This window comes from Lissotriton helveticus, chromosome 1_1 (assembly GCF_964261635.1).
Source record: "Lissotriton helveticus chromosome 1_1, aLisHel1.1, whole genome shotgun sequence".
NCBI lineage: Eukaryota > Metazoa > Chordata > Amphibia > Caudata > Salamandridae > Lissotriton > Lissotriton helveticus.
Window position 1 is genome coordinate 280,680,530 of NC_136057.1, and position 19,191 is coordinate 280,699,720.

Below are 19,191 nucleotides of genomic sequence, written 5' to 3' on the forward strand. Positions count from 1 at the left end.
CACATCTGCCATACCAAACCCCTATGCAGTAATCTCAGATAACAGGCGTGCACCGTTCCCCACAATCAGAGCGCGTACACCATCCCCCACTCCACATCCAGCACCCCCACAACATTCACTCCATCAAGAAGCACCACACTGTCACTCAGAGCACACAGTCCTGCAGCCTCCCCACCGACAGCGGTGTTGCTCAGTATCCTCAAAGTGCCACAGTGTGCTGCATCATTATGGCGGTCAGTCATGCTAGACCAGACCCCATCTCTGCCACTTACAATCTCAGGCTCCATCTCCTGGGGGAAGCGCACACTGCCCCGCGAAGCACTACTCTTAGAAATGTGTTGCACACTCTGATTCCTTTCCAACTCCTTGGGCACAGAATGGGACCTATCGCTCTGTCTTATGCCCTTCAGCATCTCCTGAAAGAAAACCATGGTTATATCGCAGTCACGGCAACATATCCTTGCCCCACATAGTCCATGCCGCTAACCCATCCCTTCGAGTCATCATTTTCTTGAATTTTTTATTTCAGAGACCAATACAAATCAACCCACGAAATACCAGTACATTTGATACATAATGCATTCTGTTTTGCATTCTAGTAATACACATTACACCACTACCACTATTTTACGTCACAATCCTAAACCGGCCCATGCACTTTTGTACTTTTATAAGTCTTTTATCAAATAAGATATTGTTCAGATGCAGAAAACTGTACAGCATCTTTTGGCACACATTAACTCCACTTAAATTATCTAGGGAAAACACAAGCGGTTACAAGCATATGTTCAACTGGTGTAGGGCTACCGTAGGGCCAGATGTACAAAAGCCATTTTGCAATTTGAAAACCGGCTATTTGTAAAATTGTAGGTTTTACGACTACAAATGTTTTTTTCATATTTTCTAAACCTATTTTGTGAGTCAGAAAAGCCTTTCTGACTCGCAAAATGGGTTTGCCAACCATTCCGAGGGACATGAAAGGTGCGTCTCCTCGACTTCTCGAGTCACAGTGGTATGTATCAATGGTTTGAGACCACTTTATGGGACCTGTCTCTTAGTATATTGGGCATATAGTGCCTAAACTGCTCAACAGTCCAATTCCAATATATTAAGTTAATATGAATTGACATTTCTATACTACTAAAGTGATATTTTCCATTCATCTTTCTCAATAGTTTGTTAATATTAGACAAACTGGGGTTTTGTATAAGATTCTCTTCTGTAGGTGATGGAAAATCTCTCACAAATCCATGTACAACTTTTGTGATTTTTGACAAAGCCACAAACATTTCTGAAGTTTTCATTACTTTTCATAAGCCATGCTCTTTTCTGGTTCAGTTCATAATATCAGCATTCTAAATATAAAATGTGCAGATTCTGAAAACATTAGGATTTTGGAATATCACACGGAGTCAGAGTTTGTGATAATGATGTTTATTCTGCTTTACAATCAAACCGTGTAGGAGAAATCAGCCACTTCACGACACTTGGATATTTGTTACAAAAGTCTGGCAAATTGTAGGCAGGCTCCTCAGACGCCTAAGCATCTCCTTTCATGTTAAACATCTATCCTTTATTATCTTGAAGCACATTTTCCTAATAATGGCGAAATGTGTATTAAAAGCAAGGTAGAGCATTCATTAAACCTAATACATAAACATCTAATGTGAAGAGTGGCAACAAAAACCTTCAAGGGATCACGCCTTCATTAAGATTTAGGGTATCCCTCTTTGAGGGATCTACTAGGTTCGGCCCCACAGATTCTAGAAATTTTTGGTAGCCCAGAATATATGTGCAGAGATCTCTCTCCTGACCTATCCCTAGCCCGCCTAACCCCGAGGACCATACACTATCTTTCCAGACACTGCTACCGCAGACTAGCATAAAATTGGATGGAATGTCAACTAAGCAGAGCCTCTTTAAAAACTATCAATACTAGTCTTGAAAGCCATATGTGGCTTCTTCCAAACTGTCTCTCTTGAGTCACGAGTCAACATATCTCAACGTGTGCCTTGCACTCAGTACAGGGGTCTAGCTATCCGTGGTGCAGCAAGGGGTGTTAGGGGGCCATGGGTGATGTGCTTCGCCTGCGGTTTATTTAACAGGACTTTTCAATAAGTTTCTTCACCAGTACCTTACTGGAAATTGCATTCTGTGTTTATTCTGTGGGGCAGGAGGTTTCACGAAAAAAGGGTGAGCCAGAAAGACAAAAAATGGGGAAACATGTTATTAATGATAACATTTGTCGAAAGAAAGAAGAGGCATGGTAGAAGAAATGACAAAAGGTTTGAAGAAGAAAAATGATGCCAAGAAAGAGGAGGGTTGAAAAGAAAGGCAATATAGGGTGAAAAAGATAAAGGGACAATATGATATGTTGAGTGAGATGGCATACCTGGAAAGGGCATGGAGAAAAATAGAATGAGATGAATTATGGAGGTGGAGAGCATAAAGGAGAAATGGGGGACAGAGAGGAAAGACAGGAAAAAGGTCAATGTAATAGGAAGCAGTGAGAGGAAAAGGCGAGAGAAGAGCAAAGGGAAGATGAAAGATAAATAAGAAAACAAGCAAAAGGGAATAGGGAGGAGATAGAAAAGGGGCAGAAACTAGGCTCGTTCTACTCGCCCACTTCCTCAATACCTTGTGGAGTGCCTCAGGGATCATCGCTAAGTCCGACACTTTTCAACATCTACGTGTCGGACTTGGCGAGGGTCATTAAAACTTATGGGCTGAATCTGACCACCTACGCAGACGACACCCAACTGGTGTTGGCGGTCCACAAAAATGGGTTGGCAGTGGCATCTAGATTCCAGGAGGCTATGCTAGCCATAGGCTCCTGGATGATGATGAACTGCCTAAAACTAAATTCTAATAAAACTGAGGTTATGACCTTTGGCAATCTGTCTCCGGTATGGTCTGACATTTGGTGGCCCATTGACTTTGGCCCTCCTCCCGTACCGGTTGCCAAGGTGAAGAACCTTGGAGTCATATTTGACACTAAATTAACATTTATCCATCATGTTAATACAGTGACTTCATCCTCTTTCTTCACCCTTAGGAAAATTAAAAAACTTCTCCCCTACCTACCCCCGGCAGCTGGAAGAACATTGATAACTGCATTAATATTCTCAAAATTGGACTACTGCAATGCCCTCCTGATAAATGCCCAACAACAGGTTGTGGACAAATTGCAATTAGTCCAAAATGCAGCAGCGAGAGCACTTCTTGCTATTCCCAAACATCAATCTGTTTCTGCGGCCATACGTCAACTGCACTGGCTCAGAGTCAGGAGCCGAATAAAATTCAAGGCCCTCTGCATTGCGTATAAAGCTATTCACAATTCAGGCCCTCAATTTCTGATAAATGCCTTCAGGATCTACACTCCCACGAGGTCTCTCCGTTCGGCTTCCAACTACCTTCTTCCTCTTCCTCGCACCAGAACAGTTGCCTGGGGAGACAGACGTTTTTTGGTAGCCACGGCGAGACTGTGGAATACTCTCCCTCTTACCATTAAGACCAGTCCTACCCTTTGTATTTTTCGAAAACAGCTGAAAACATGGCTCTTTGATCAATAGTACCATTCTTCATTCACTGTCACTGTATAAATCCTCTGCGCCGAGACACCTCCGGGTATTTGTTGCGCATTACAAATCCAATAAACATAAACAAACATAAACATAAACAGAAGGTATGATGTCAGAAAGAACTGATTACGTAGATGAGAGAGAAGTGAAGACATGATATGGACATGAAAGAGAGGAAAGGGTCAAGAGATGACGGGGAGAGTAAATGGAGGCTTTGAGAAAGAGATGGGTAGCATATAGTTAGAGAGAAGTGGGGGAAGAAAAATACAAATCTAGACTGTTTAGGTGGAAGTTTAGGTGGACACTATAATGACCCCGATTTTCCCTGATGCCTATCCTGGCATCAGATGTTGCTTGCTCTTATTTGAGACATTAACCTGGCTTGAGAGGATTGGCGTATACTGGTTTTCATGATTCTCCTACATTGTGACATGTAGCACTGTTTACACTATTGCTGCCATGCATCCTGGCTGGTGATGGGGCTGTAGAAGACTGTCTTCTTTTGGGCATGGAAGGCGCATCGTCAGATGGGATATAGGTTTCCGGGTTTTTCTATGCATGTGTTAGGCAGGTTAATTGGATCCTCAAATGCTCGTATGGCCTGTAGGTCAAGCCAAGGTAATCATAACACTTGCAATGTAATATTGTTTGTAGCAGAGATTTTCTATTTAATACACCAGTTCCACTTCATACTTATTTTATGACTATTCCATTACTCCTTGTGTGTTGTTTGTCTTGCGCAGGTTTACTCGATGTGTGCAGTATCTTATACACCTTGGAGAAGTATAGTTCCCCCCCTACTTTGGTGTTCGGATCTGTTGAGTGCCTTTGTTGTTTCTGAGGGTGGGCCTATTGTTTGTCATCCTAGTTGCGTGCCGCTAGCCAGTGGTCTTTTTGTTTTGGCGCCAGTCTTATTCTCACCACATTTTCCAGGACTTCAGTTAGGTGGCCTTGCATTTGTGGGGCTTGGTTATTTTCTATGGTGCCCTTGGGCTCTAAGGGCATTGATAGTGTGGCTCAGTGTTGGATTATTCCTGGGGCCTCTGGTGCTCCTTTAGCAGCTGACTGCATCTGAATGAGTGCCTTGTGTGGGTTCCCCTCTGTGCCCTTGTTGTGTTTTCCTAAGTAGGTCCTTTTTGACGCTGAGTGCTTGCCCTTCTTTTGTTTATTTGAGAGAGTATCTGCCACTCTCAGCAGTGGTGAGATGTTTTTATAGATGAGTGCTACCACTTATTGTTCTGGGTTATGCTCTTCTCTGTGCCTTTTGAACTGATAGGTGTGGCTTGCCGGCTGTAGGTTGCAAGTTTGGGACCAGACTAGGTTGGGCCTGAACTCCTCACTGTTTTCAAGTTTCTCTGTGCTCAGCATGTTCTGGGCCAACCCTGGCAACATCTGGCGACTTTAATGTTAATGTTTTTTTCTTACCCTGTGTCATGAAATTGTTCCCTCTTATTTCAGAGAGCTACATCGGGCATCTGGGTTGAGTATCTGCCTCTCGGTCAGTGGGTTGTTGTTTGTGTCCTGCTAGCACTTTATTCCTGTGCCTTGTTAAGGGTCTCTTTGTTGGTTCAATGTTAGGATCTGTTTGCCTCCCATGTATAACTGTCAAGCACTATATTAGAATAGCCTTCATTTTCTCTTGTATCAGCCCTTTGGGTCTAAAGGTATGCTTGCCTGACTTTGCCCTGATGTGTCCAGCTCTGGTGTACACTTTGGTTTGGCATTGCCCAAGCCTACCTTTGGATGTCCTGGTGCTCTACTGCCAATTGGTTCCTGTGTATTCTTCATGGTCGGTTCACTCATTAGTTGTTGGTATAACTGTCTGAAAGGGTCTATTTAAATGGTTTTCATGATGACGGTGTTTCTTTGGACATTTCTGGCTTCTTCATCTTTCCGTTGGGAGATCATGGAGAAACTGTGCTTTTTCGGGATCAGCAGGTCTGTGGCTCTTGCACCTTTACAGTGGTTTCGGGACCTGTACTGTCTCTTGTACTGGTTCATGTTAACCAGATTGGCCTGTTCCAGTTAGGTAGGCTAGGTTCTTTGATCTAGGTATGGCCCAAGATTGCCTATGTTCATGCAGACTAATGGCAGATCCCTGCAAGTTGACTTATCAGTCAGTCAGTCAGTCAAACACTTTTATTTCGGTTGGAAACCATAAAAAGGCATATTACATACAGTGCTTATTTATACATGGTTATGCATTATAAAAAACGTTAAAATACATCATAGGATCACCATACAAAATGTCCAAGTTAAAAAAGGGAGATGCAAGAATAAATATCTCGAAAATGCTATAACAAGTCCCATAGGTGCTGTAACATGTTGCAGTAACACAAGGGGGACCTCCCCATTTTTACATCAATTGCCCAGGGAAGATAATTAGTGTGGAGTGCCTTTTTTTAGTATAGCACACCTAGTGAACCACACGGACAACAAAAATGTGGATGTTGCATGTACTGTCATAAATGCAGTGTCGGTTTTGAGGATTCTATAGGTCTCCCTAAAATCTCTAAGACCCCTGGACTTGCAGAAAGGGATTATCCATTTTGCTCTAGGCCTAGAATACGAGGGGCAGAAGAGCAGAACATGCAGATCCGTCTCTCTGCTTCCCCGACATCCAGGACAAGTGCTCGCTGGGGATATGGCTTTTAAACTCTTTTCTGTAACGTCCATGAGAGTGAGTGAGCCATGTCTGAACTGGATATACAGTTTCCTGGCCAGGGGGGGCTGGATATCATCTAAGAATCTCTCAAAGACAGGGAGTGCCTTAATTTCCAGGAAAGTGTTAGTCAACCTACCCTGGGACGAACATGAAACTAAAAGGGCCAGGACAAGCTCTCTCAGAGCTTTACTCAGACTTTTTCTGGGTAAAGCGGCGCAGGTCTCCTCAGGGCCATTGTCCTCCCTACCTAAGGCCTTGGAGATGCACCGAATGTGCCTTAGCCAGGGTATTTTCCCAGCGCACCTGCTAGCTAACAGGTCCCGTAGGTCCTCCCTATAGCTCTCCAATTCTGGGGTGGCCCAGAGTCGTCTCCAGAATAACAATGGACGATTCGAGGCAACGTCCTGATTAGGAACCAAACCCAGGTCCAACCTTAGAGATATGAGGGGTGTACTCTGGGGTAACCTCAGGATACGCCTCATGAAACTGTTTCAGTGAGGGAGAGGGGCGCCGCACTTACGAGTCCCCACAAGTCCGCACCATAAAGTGCGCCCCTCTCGCCTGGGCTCTGTATACTTCAACGGGAGGTCCCACCTGTTTAAGAGGGGATTCATTAAAAACTTTTAAAATGCCACCCGAGGATTGGGCAAGCTTCAGGTTGACTTTAGCAATCTGCGGTCCCCAAGCCATTCTATCAGTTAAGGTGACCCCCAGGTACTCACAGATCGACACATGAACCAGTGCCAAGCCATCCAAATACGGATGAGAGCAATTGGGGCGTTTCAAATTGAACACCATATACTTGGTTTTGGTGAAAGTGATTTCCAGGTTCCTCTCCTTGCAGAACCTGGCAAAGGCCTCCAATGTGCGCTGAATGCCCCCCGATGATTTCGACAATAGGAGGGTATCATCGGCGAACATTAATGCTGGTATTTTCTGTCCCGCTAGGATTGGGGAGTCTAGATTTTTTGCTCCCAAGAGAAAGGTGATCAAACCGTTGAGGAATAAGGAGAATAGCGTGGGTGCTAGAACGCACCCCTGCCTTACTCCGCGTTCCACCGGAAATGAGGTTAAAAGAGCGCCTTCCCTCCCGTACCTCACCCTAGCGTACGTGTCCTTGTGCATCCGTTTAAAGAGGTCACACAGATAGGCCGGCACTCCCATCCCCTTTAGAATAGCCCAAAGCTTGTCTCTCTGGACCAGGTCAAATGCTGATCGAAGGTCCACAAATATTAAATACAGGCTACCCGCTCCCAAAGTGACCGTCCTCCAGTACACAAGCTGTAGCCTGAACAGCTGGTCGATCGTAGAAACCCCCGCCCGAAACCCTGCCTGCAGGGACGTTAGGATGTGATTGTCGTCCATCCAACACTGCAACCTGGTTAGGAGGGCTCGGGCAAAGAGTTTCTGGAGGACGTCAATCAGGCTTATGGGGCGGTAGTTGGCCGTGTCCAAGGGAGAAGCCTTCTTATGGATGGGTATGATTACAGCTCCCAACCAGCTAGGGGGGATGGCCAAACCCTGCATAATGGCATTACAGAAGGTACAAATATAAGGTGCCCACACCCCTTGTTCAGACCGATAAAGGTCCCCAGGGATCCTATCAAGGCCAGGTGCCTTCCCCGGAATCAGACTCCTTATAGCCGCCTTGACTTCCAAAATCGTGCAGGGATAACTGTCTGAGGCACCGCCCTCAACACAGGTTGGGTCAGGCAGACTATCTAATTCCAATGATTCAGTAGGGGTCGCTCAGGGTCAAGAGAATAGAGGGGCTTGAAATGTGCAAGCCACACCTCTTCACAGAGGTTGGGAACAACTGCAGGCGTCCCGAGGCCGGGCCTCCCCGCACCAGGTTCCAGAAGGCCCTAAACTCGCGGGCGTCTAGGGCTGCTTTAATTTTTTCCCATCTGTCGACTTCCCACTCCGCTTTGGCGGCTTGGGTCATGCTAGTATAAATTTGCCGTGCGTTTCTATTCGACGACTGGGTTCCGGATTTCACCTCCTTTATGAGGGTTGCTTTTGCCTCCCTAAATGTTTTATTATACCAATTCTCTCTCTTGTAAGGTCTCCCCCTACCGGGCTCAGGAGCAGTAAAAAGGTCAGCCAAGGAGGTGAAGAGCACATTGTGGATGGACTGGATGGCCGGGAGATACGAAAGCCCAGAAATCCCATTCCTCAGGTCACTGACCTCAACTAAGGCCCCTGCTACCTGGTTGTAAATTTCTGCCAACTTATCCGGTACCTGAGCCACCCTCTCCCACTTGACCCGCCTACCTCCCCCTGTTAAAAGTAGATGCCGATTAGTGGGAGTCCCAGCTGCATCCTGTGTAATCAGGTTCCCCAGGTGGCTGAGTAACTCAAGTGACAATAAGTTGTGTTCGCTGTCGATTCTTGGCAATACAGCGAACGATTTTAATTGAGCCCAGAATTCCACGTTGGTAAAAATATAATCAATTGTCGTGCTTTTCCCCAGTCGGTTATAGGTGTGTATGCCTGGTATATCTGGGAGGAGCTTGCCATTGCAGGCCCTTAGGTAAAAAGCTACGAGCCATTTATTAATAGCAAGTGCCAACGGCGTCAGACGGTTTACTGGATATGTGGAACATTCAGGGATGTGCCACATCTCATCCTCCTCAGAAGTAACTGTGGGGATCCCCGAGAAAGGCTCAAAGTGGCAGTTGAAGTCTGCCCCAATGATTTTATGGTACGTAGGGGGAAAGAAAGAAAGGAGAGCCTCCAGGGCATCCAGAATAGATAGACCTTGTTGTCGGGGAAAGGGACGTAGGTAAATATTAATCACTGCCAGAACCAAACCCCCCTTAAATGTTAGTGTAATACACAGGATGTCCTGACAATTGGTGTAGATTACCTTGACTGTGCACCCCAGGTGGACTGCCACCCAGATGCACAGCCCTCCAGAGGGTCTTCCCCTGGGTCCCTGAACGCTGCTCTAAAGTATGACACAAAACCAACCCTCGCGGGGACAGATGACAACCAGGTCTCTTGAAATAAGCAGAGGTCATACCCATCCACCAACTCCCCCCACTCAGGATTTTGTAGCTTTGTCCCCAACCCGGCCACATTCCAAGAGGCAATCAGAGTGGAACGAGAGGCCGGTGATCCAGGGAGAGCCGCAGCAGGATACACTATGCCAGGGAGGGTAGATATTGCCCGTGATTGAGAGTCCAAGTCCCATCCATCCATAGTGGCTACATGGTTGTCGGGTAGTGGAAACAGTCCATCATTCCCTAAGTTGGGCACCTGAATTAGGGGCCCTGCTTCCTTGCTTTGGCCTCCGACCTCAGAGGGTGCCACTGGGGATGGAACTTCATTAAGGGCACCTAGCGATAGTCAATCCACACTGCTCAAACTGCTCAAAGCCCTGAATCTATTAGCTACTGGGATTGTAAACTCAGGGAAGATGTTACTATGGGGGGGCCAGGGGTTGTTCCAGTGTGGGCATGGCCTGGTTCCGACTGTAAAAATACCCAGGATGACAGATATTAATAGAGCCTGGGGAAACTGGTCCACTACTCCTTAGCAAGTACTTCACTGTTACAGGATCCCTGAAGTTGACGATGATGCAATCTCTCTCCACATCTTTTCTTCTAATGCCCAGCCAGTAAACCCTGCGAGCAAACAAAATCTCCCCCTGTCCTCTGCCCATAAGGGGTCGATGCCTACTTAACCAATGAATGACCTTGTTCTTAAGCTCGGGATAGATTTAATCCCTAGGGTCATTCAATGGTGGCACACCCGTAAGCACCACAACATATGGGGCCACCTCTGGGGGGAGCTGGGGATAAGGTGGCCGCTTCGTGTGATTGGTTTCCAGGTGTTTGGATGGAGGTGAGGGTTTGCGTTTAGGAAGGGGAAGAGAATTATGTTTACTCCCGGTTGGCTGCTGATACCCTGAGGAGGACAATTGGGGTTGCACACCCGGAACATTCCCACCTGGGACAATAGGAGGCAGGGTAGTATTCCTGCTGAGACCAGTGGTATCCGCTGGTGTGGGAGATTTCCTCACATCTGCGGGTGCCAAAGGTTGTGGATGATTTGTAGGGAAAAGGCCAACGTCCCGTCCGATGTCCTGATGAGTGGATGGTGTAGGTCCAAGACTTATTCTAGGAGCGGTATTCCCCACTGCGTCAACTACCAGGTCTTTCCCCAGACTTTTTTGATTAATAGAGGATGCCAATCTATCTATCCTAGATGTCAATGTTTTAAAGTGCGAAGACATGACCTGGTCTATGTGAGCCTGTAAATGAGCTAATAAATGTGTTGCCCACAGTGGGGGTCCAGTGAGGGATGAGTGAGGGCCGGGATCTAACTGTATAGGAATGTGTGTTGTGTTTGTGTTATTCACAGGTTTGCGAGCGGGTTTCGTCTTCCTACGTTTAGGACGAGGTTTAGGGGCCTTTGTGCCTATTGGTGGGGGATATTGCGGGGGATCTACTTCAGGAGCTGAAGCTTCTGGAACCTGTTATGCGCAGGGTAGCTCTGAGAAGGACATGAGAAGGGAAGTGGATTCAAAGGGGTTGACTGTAGTTTCATGGGAATCCCCTTCAGGCTGGGGAGGAATGATCGCTGAAGTGAGTGAAAATCGTCTCTCAGTATTTTCAATTGCAGTTGAGACGACTCCAATCGTTTTTTTGTAACATTTTATCTATCGGAGTAGGGGTGGGTAGGGACTGGCTCGAGGCTGCTAACTGTCTATTCACTGGACGTGAAATGGGCACATTGTTACTTTTACCCATGTTGTTCAACGATAGTTGAAAACAGAAGAGAAAAAAAAAATACAAAAAAATAAATGAGAAGATAAAAAGGAGAGGATGATATTAAAAAGCCCGGCTAGGGCACAGATTTCCTTTAAGAACAAAATATACTACAAATTTGTTAAAAAGCAAACAATATTCACAATGATAATTAGCACCAAATAGGGAGAAACCCCCTGCCTGGTGCCTATTCATTAGAGGGTCAACTTTGACTGCTACGTAGTATAAAAACAGTAAGGGTATATACCCACGAAAGATCAAATCATGGTAAATACCAGTCAGTAGCGGAGTAACCGAGAAGTCTAGGGGGGTGGCCCAGCCCGGCCGCATTCGGCCCCGGACGGTCACAGACGGTCCCGCCCTTGACCCGGGCTTAGCCCGGCGCTGCCCGCGTGCGTCCCGCACCGCGGGAGTGTAAGGGTGGCCAAATACACGAAGGGGAAGGGCGGGATGTCAGGTGCTGCCCCTCAGGCTTCTGGGCGCTGTAGTGTCCTGCGCTGCTGCGCTGCCCCAGCTACCGGCACTCGACACCGGCGATGCGTCTCCCGTGAAGCGGGAGGCGCAAGAGGTATTTAGCTCCTGGTGGTAGGGGCGGAATGACAGGTGCTGCCCCTCAGGCTTCTGGGCGCTGTAGTGTCCTGCGCTGCTGCGCTGCCCCAGCTACCGGCACTCGACACCGGCGATGCGTCTCCCGCGAAGTGGGAGGCGCGAGAGGTATTTGGCTCCTGGTGGGAGGGGCGGGATGTCAGGTGCTGCCCCTCAGGCTTCTGGGTGCTGTAGTGTCCTGCGCTGCTGCGCTGCCCCAGCTAACGGCACTCGACACCGGCGATGCATCTCCCGCGAAGCGGGAGGCGCGAGAGGTATTTGGCTTCCGGTTGGAAGGCCGGGATGACAGGTGCTGCCCCTCAGGCTTCTGGGCGCTGTAGTGTCCTGCGCTGCTGCGCTGCCCCAGCTACCGGCACTCGACACCGGCGACTTATCAAGCTCTGCGGTCTTTTCTAATGCCTTGTATGACCTGCTGGTGATTTTTTTGGATCGTTTCAGACTTGTGCCTTCTGTTGTTAATACAATGAGTTTTTAGTAGCACCAATTAGAGGTTTCCCAGTGGTCTCTGCATTTCCTGCAGCCTGGTCTCTGTTGGGTGATGCAGTACACCCATGTGACATCTAGGGGCCTCCCTCCCATTTCATGGTTTTAGATTTTTGACTTGCGTTGTTGTGTATGTTATGTGTGTTTGTAAAACTCACTATCACTCATGAGGATATCCAGGCGCTGAACAAGTGTGTGCCTAGGCTTGCCTATGGCAGGTTGGTTAATTGAAAAGCCAGGTCTTCTGCTTCTTGCAGAATGCAAGAAGAGAGAAGGAGGCTTCGATGTGGAATGGGAGGCAATTGCATATTTGTTCTTGTTTCATAGTCTTGTGGTTGGTCCCTGGGTTGCTGGTGGATATCAAATTCTTTGGGTTACTTTCCTGCTTTTCCCACTTATTTAGTATTTAGCTTCAGTAGGTGGAACTTGTCGGGGGCCTTTCGTAGTTGGCTGCCATTCACTTGGTTTCAGGTTATGGTGGTGTGTCTCTGGTTACAACTCTTGGCCCTGCATCTTGTATTGTTGTCACGGTCGGCTTTGACTGTATTGAGTGCATAGTACCGATGTGGGGTGGCATCTTTTCTGTAGGTCCATTATGGCTTCCCTGTAGGGATCTTTTGTGCATTTCAGAGATCAGGAACCTGGTTCCTGCCTGTGTTGTCTCGTGTCAGTCACTGTATTCTTGTATGGCTGCTTAGGCTGGGTGATTGGTCCTGTGGGGTGCTCTGCTCCAGTTGGGAGGACTGTTTTGACTAAGCATGGGCGGATTTTGCGGATTGGCAATCCGCGAACTTGCGTATTTACGGATTCGCAATCCGCGAAGATCCGCGAACTCTAGCGGACTTGCGGATTTTTCCGTTTTTTGTGTTGGCGCGTGTTCGCGCCGATTTTGGGACAAGTTCGCAATTGCGAACTTACTTTTCGGCTTGCAACGGCCGCGACTATGTTGTTTCTACGTCTGGTTTATCATCACAGGTTCACAGCACCCTCTGTTTCACCACTGCCACCCTCTGGGACACCCATGCCACCCTCTAGTACATCCTCACAGGCACCTATTAGGTTTATTTATTACTGTAGATTATGGTGGTTGAAAAAAGCTAGCACACCTGCCCTTCTTCAACTGCCATCAATTAATTTGTGTTTCATTAATGTGTCAGTAATTTTGAAAGTTCCAGTCTGGCTGGCACCTGCTTCCTTCCTTATCTGTAATTTGCTTTTTGTTGCAGTGAAATTTTTTTTTTACAGGACCTTTATGGTGCTATTCTATGAGCCTGCTGTTTGGGTCATAGCAGGGTCATAGAATTGTTGCAAACTCTGGAGGGGCCCATCAGGAAGCACTACCTTGAATGTTACTAATGTTAAGTTTGAACTTTTGCACCTGCTCATTGCTTTCATTTTAGCTAAAATCGTTTTTTTTGCAATTTCGCGCGTTATTTGGGGCGCGAATCCGTGCGAGATCGATTTCGGAAGCCGCGAATACGTGCGAATACAAAATTGTTTTTGTTGCGACGTGTATGTTCGCGTGATCTTGCGCGTGTTCGCGAGGCGCTTCTAGCTATTCGTTTGCCAAGTTACCCTATCGGTCGTACACGGGCGCGGCCATCTTGTTGGCGTGACGTAATTCCGTTTCCGCCCGCTATGTGTAATCTCGCAAAGTGTGCTGCTCGCGAGTACAAGTTCGCGCGTACTCGCAAGGAAAATCTCGCGCGAACTTACCCACGCGGTCGTGAACGGGCGCGGCCATCTTGTTTCTCATTCATTGCTATGGTTCTGGGCATGCTTTCTCTATCCTCTCTCAATCTCTGCCATCCTTTGCTTGTTTGAAGTTTTTTTGATCTAATTTTACTTATTATCTAACCCTCTATTTTTCTAGCTCTATATTTTTGTGTTTTCTGCAGCTTTTAGTTACTTTTAAACTACTTTTTTAAACTCTTTTATTTTCTTCTTCACTATTCTATTTCTTCTTTATCATTTAAGTTTATTTCTGCCCAGACCATGGTAAAGGGAGCCGGGAAGCACCCTGAGAAGGGGAAGGGTCCCGCACCCCGTGCCCGGCTCCCGTGCGGGCGTTTAAGGGGGGAGCAAGTGGTCCCGAGGGAGATCTTTAGCGCGGAGGAAGTGGCGGCACTGATCTTCCATGTCCAGCGCCGCCTCCCCAAGACGATCCTGGGAGGCGGCAAGATCGCGACCGGCTATGGCATCCGGGAGCGCCGCCAGCGGTGGGAGAAGGTGTGCCGGGCCATGTACAAGATCTCTGGGGTCCGGCGCACATATAACCAGGCCACCCACCGCTGGACCGATGTCATGGACCGGGAGCGGGACTTGCTGGACGCGCTCGGCGTAGAGGTCCCCGGGCTTGGTGAGTAGTAGTAGTAGTACATTTACTACTCTGTTTTATCCTGCTCTGTTATTTGCAAATCTTTGTTCTTTACCAAGAGCAATAATGCTGCCGATTACATTGAGGTAAATTATATTTCAAAATCTTCTATGCATTTCATTTTCAGGTGCACTGCTCTCCTTCTCAGTAGCCTTGCTTGCTACTATGCTTCTTTGTTTTGTATGTTGTGTTCAGAAGCATTTCATTGGCCTGAGAAATTATGTATCAGTGTACTGTAAAGAAAAGAACTGCGTAATGCTAGACAGTAAGGGTCATATTTTCAATTACCGGCGCATCCCTGCAAAGTAGCAGGGATGCGGCAGTAATTGTGTGCCATGCCACCACCACCCATTGGCCCAAAACGTCACAGAAGCCTTACGCATCTGTGCCGTAAAGGCAGCGCATTGCTGGAGTTGCGTGCCAACGATGGCGCAGCTCCAGCAATGCTCTGGGGTACCCTATCTCCCCAATGCTGCATCAAGCCGTACGTCGGCTTCAAGCGCGCAGGGTTTGAGTCATGCATCATTGTCATAAAAATGACTGATTGACATCTTGTAGATTTCCCTCAGCCACTTTTAGGATTCGTTCCTGCGCAGGTACGCCCTCCCTTGCGCCGGAACGCCCCCTGATGGCGCAGGGCTTTACAACGTGATGCATCGCCCATATGCCCATATGTGTTTTTTTTTTTAATATATACGCCGCACCAACACCATGGCGAGTCTTTTGTTCTGCCGCTGCGTCAGAAAAGGCACGCAACAATGGAGGAAAATCAGCCGCAACTTCCGCAAGGGACTTATAAATCAGCCCCAACAGACTGAAGTCCAGTGTCCTTCCTTTAGACAGTCACATGGCTATCAGAAGAAATAGTGGCGGTGGTGGCGGGTGGATTGATAGTTTGAGTATTCACTGATCTGCAAGCAGGATGGACTTTGTCTGTCACGTGTTGTGCACTACTGCCTGCAGTGCCAGGCCTAGGCAAACCTCTTTAGTAGTCTGTTTATTGAGTTACATAGGAACTTTCTAAGTCAACGTTCCGCAAATCAGGCAATACGAATAACGTAGTATACCACATGAGATAGATCCCGTGGAATAGTTGTCTATCTATTTGCTATTTTTCCAAAATATGTTGTTATTGTTCTTTTGAAATGTTTGATTTGGTTGAAAAATCTCATCCATGTTTTATGGTTTTTCTTTCTTTCATGTTGTACATCAGCTCCCCCCAAGGGCAAGAGGACACAGGAGGAGGGTGCTGAGGATGCAGGCCAGGATCGGGCAGGCGAGGGCTCCTTTGCTGGCCCCAGTAAGTTTACATTTTACTAAACAGTACCTATTTTTTCCTAGCGTTCCTCATTCGATTTTTTCTAAATCGTCTTTGATCTTCTTGTAGACTGGATATAAATTCTTATCCTGCCTCGAATATGATGACTCCCTGTGGTATTACTAGACTATTCTTATTAGTCTGTCTGTGTAGCTAACTAAGATTGGACATTTGGCAATTCCATTGGACTCCCATTATATTCAGCAATACCTCTATGCACTGTCTCCTTACTGACTAGATAGTGTGGCAGAGTCATTCAGCTCCCGAAGTCACCGATTATAGATCCCCAATGATCTCTAGATTATCGTACGCAGGACAAGAGAGTAGTACGGAGTCACAGCACAGTCAAGAAGTGTCAGAGGCACTCATGCTTGCAAAAATTCCAAAACCTTTAGCTCATCCACTCTAGTCTAGAGGAACAAAAACCACAGAGTCTATTTAAGTGTAAAAGCTTTATTAAAAGTAAACACATTTATTGAAATCTACTTTGTCATAAAACTATTTAACTGTAAACGGAAAAGTGGTTAGTGCTGACGATTAATTGGACACATTTCTTGTGGTCGAGCCGAACTCTCACCTACTTTGAACTTGATCCTGGTCGTGTTCTTAGGACTCAGGAGTCAAGCTTCTGTCTGTTAGGAGAAAAAGTGGTGCGTGTTAAAAATCAAAAGCAAGCATTCATCAGTTGTGCATAAAAGTGCAGCAAGACAACAGCCTTCCCTGGAAAATGGGACATTTTTACTATGGAGTAGACAGTCACAAATTATTACATTGTATTCTGTTTTTTTAACATTTCTCCTAGACCAAATATTATATAGTAGTGAGTGGTGTATTCTAACTTTCTTAAATGTACTTTGTAGGTGTAACATCTGGTGACGGGGCCAGCGCGGAGGTGGCTGATGTGTTGGACTTGGACTCGGAGGCCTCTGGGGAGGATGCGGCGGTAGAAGAGCTGGTGGCCGTTCCTGTGGGGGATCAAACGGTGGTGGCGGAAACAGGTAAGCTATATATTCCTTACTTATTGAGATTGAAGACTGCATAGTGTGCTTTCTGCACGGGTGTATTACAATTACAAATCAACCAGGTAGTAGCCTCCTCGAAATGTACTTCGACTTAGCTGTGAAGTTTTTGGTGAGAAGAATCCCAATAAGTTCTTAGACGAACGTGATGGATGGGATGAACGAAAAGCGAAAGAAGGGTGTAAGTAAGTGGGACGCGAACTTGTATGATGGCTGGCAAAGAAGAACGATATGTGTTTGCTTGGACCCAGAGGTGGCTGGGAAGGAAAGAATATGGTATGGTGCATGGCTGGGTCAATGATGAAGCAAGGATGGGTGGAAGGACAGCAGCCTGGGTGGGTGAAACAGAAACTGTATGTGTGCGTATACTTTGAATGAATGGATGCCTGGAGCATGGTATTCTCTGACTCTTACATAGCAAATGTGTATCTAGAGAGAGTAGATGGTCGCCAGGTGAAGTAAGTGTTACCTTGAAGAGCATGTACCACCGCACCCGCACGTCCGTCCCAGTGCAGGGAAGGCAAGGAAAAGAAATTGTAAATGTGTCCAATACTTCCATGAATAGTAGCAGTACTTTGTATTGCGTTTGCATTCACAGCATATATCTGGTTATTACGGTGGACACTCCGTACCTCTCTTAATAACTTTAGTTTACTTGTAGTACGTCATTCATGTGTGGGTGTATCACTGTGTTCACTCAATATTAAGCAAAGCACCTAAAGTCATCTCATCTGTCATTAAATACGTCCCATGTGAAGTGATAGATAATCAAATTAGTTAGCTTCTTCAGTTTCCTTTTCTAGTACTCATTTGCACTGTAGGGTGAAAGGTAAATTAATTAAGCAGTAGCCCTTGTAACAGAGTATTCTCAGTGCCACCCGTAATAGAAAAGTAATAGCTTCACCACCTGCATGTACTGGACCGGTACAGTAACGCAAGTCTGTCTCCATCATCATGGTGTGCAACTTTTTTTCTCGGGTGCAACTTCACTGTGCTGTGTCCATGTCATTCTGCCGGCTTGCATAAGATAACGTACCCATTTCCCTAAACAAGAGAGAAGAAGAAGAATAAGACTGGTGTACTGTCATAGTCGACTGTAATGGAAGTCCATAGTGGTCGTAGAATTAGTTCATTAAACTACCACTACTGTTAGAGCAAGGATGCAGAAGTGGGAGGGTTACATAGATACTGTCCTCAATAGTTATGTACTGTGCTTTCAATTTGCTACTTGTACTCTGTGACCCAACTTTCGGCTCAATCACTTTGTGTTATTAATAAGGAGCATTGGTTACAGACTATGTCTTTCTTTCTTCATATAGTTGCTCCTTCTTCCAAATCAACAACAAGGAGGGAGCAGGCTAGATTGGCCCGGCAACGGAGGCTGGAGGCCACAGTCGCCGAGTATCGGCGGCTGGTGGCCCTGGAGGAGGAGGAGGACACGCAGTCGAGCGGGGCAACATCTTCGACTGCATCCTCCTCCGTGACTAAACCAGCGGGACCGAGCCGGGCTAAGAAAGCCGACCGCCACCGCCAAGCACCGGAAACACCAGCTGCCCCCCACAGGAGCTGCAAGGAACGCCAACACCGCCTACGAGTCCGCATGTCCAACCTGGAGCAGGAGGTCCTGAGGTATAAGACCTTGGTTAAGGGCCTCCGCTCCGAGCTTGCCACCCTCCGCAAGGAGTATGATGCCCATGCCGCATCATGCACCAGCACCAGCACCCTCCAGTAGTGGAGTGTCCCTTGCCCTTTTTTTATAGACTTTTGGGGGGTGGGATTTGGGAGTTGGGATCGTTTTGGGACGTTTCAGAGACAATCGTTGGGGTTAGGGTGGGTGAGGGAGATTATTTTGTTAGGGATAAATAAATATATTTTTCAACTACTTTATCTGACCATACCTGTTTTTTACTGCTTTTCAGTCTGGTGGGTGGGGGGCGGGGGTGTAACAGTAACTTTGTTTTCCTGAACAGTCGTAGGACTTTAGTAGTACAACCGTCAAACTCTTGTCTACTCCGAAATAATACTCCATTATACTACCTCCCACCAAACGCTTATCTTACCTGTAATTTGTGTTAGAAATTAGGGCTAGGCCCAGGGCTGGCTCCAGGTGAAATGGGGATTAACGTTGTCATTCCTGGGCGGGTGACATTTCCTCATTGCGGTGTTACTAGTGGTGTGACACAGTGGCAGTTGCATGCCTATGGAAAAAAAGAAAACGAAACCTTGTTTGTACTCCTTACTGTAGCATTACAACGGTTACGGTACGATCGAGAAAATAGCAGGTGACAGTACACTAGAACAGTGCCATAATGTAGCCTAACAAATGGTAAAGTATTGCAAGTATAACTAGTACTTGCGTTGAATTTA

The 19,191-nt window shown here is 46.8% G+C and overlaps 1 protein-coding gene across 1 annotated transcript in view; it reads right to left on the bottom strand.

Moving 5' to 3' along the window:
* The window catches only part of LOC144769376 (uncharacterized), a 155,728-nt gene that overhangs the window by 46,866 nt on the left and 89,671 nt on the right, over positions 1-19,191 (bottom strand). The window contains exon 12 of the mRNA XM_078653434.1: positions 273-416. Coding sequence (XP_078509560.1) covers positions 273-416 — 144 coding nt within the window. The remainder of the gene's footprint in view (positions 1-272; positions 417-19,191) is intronic.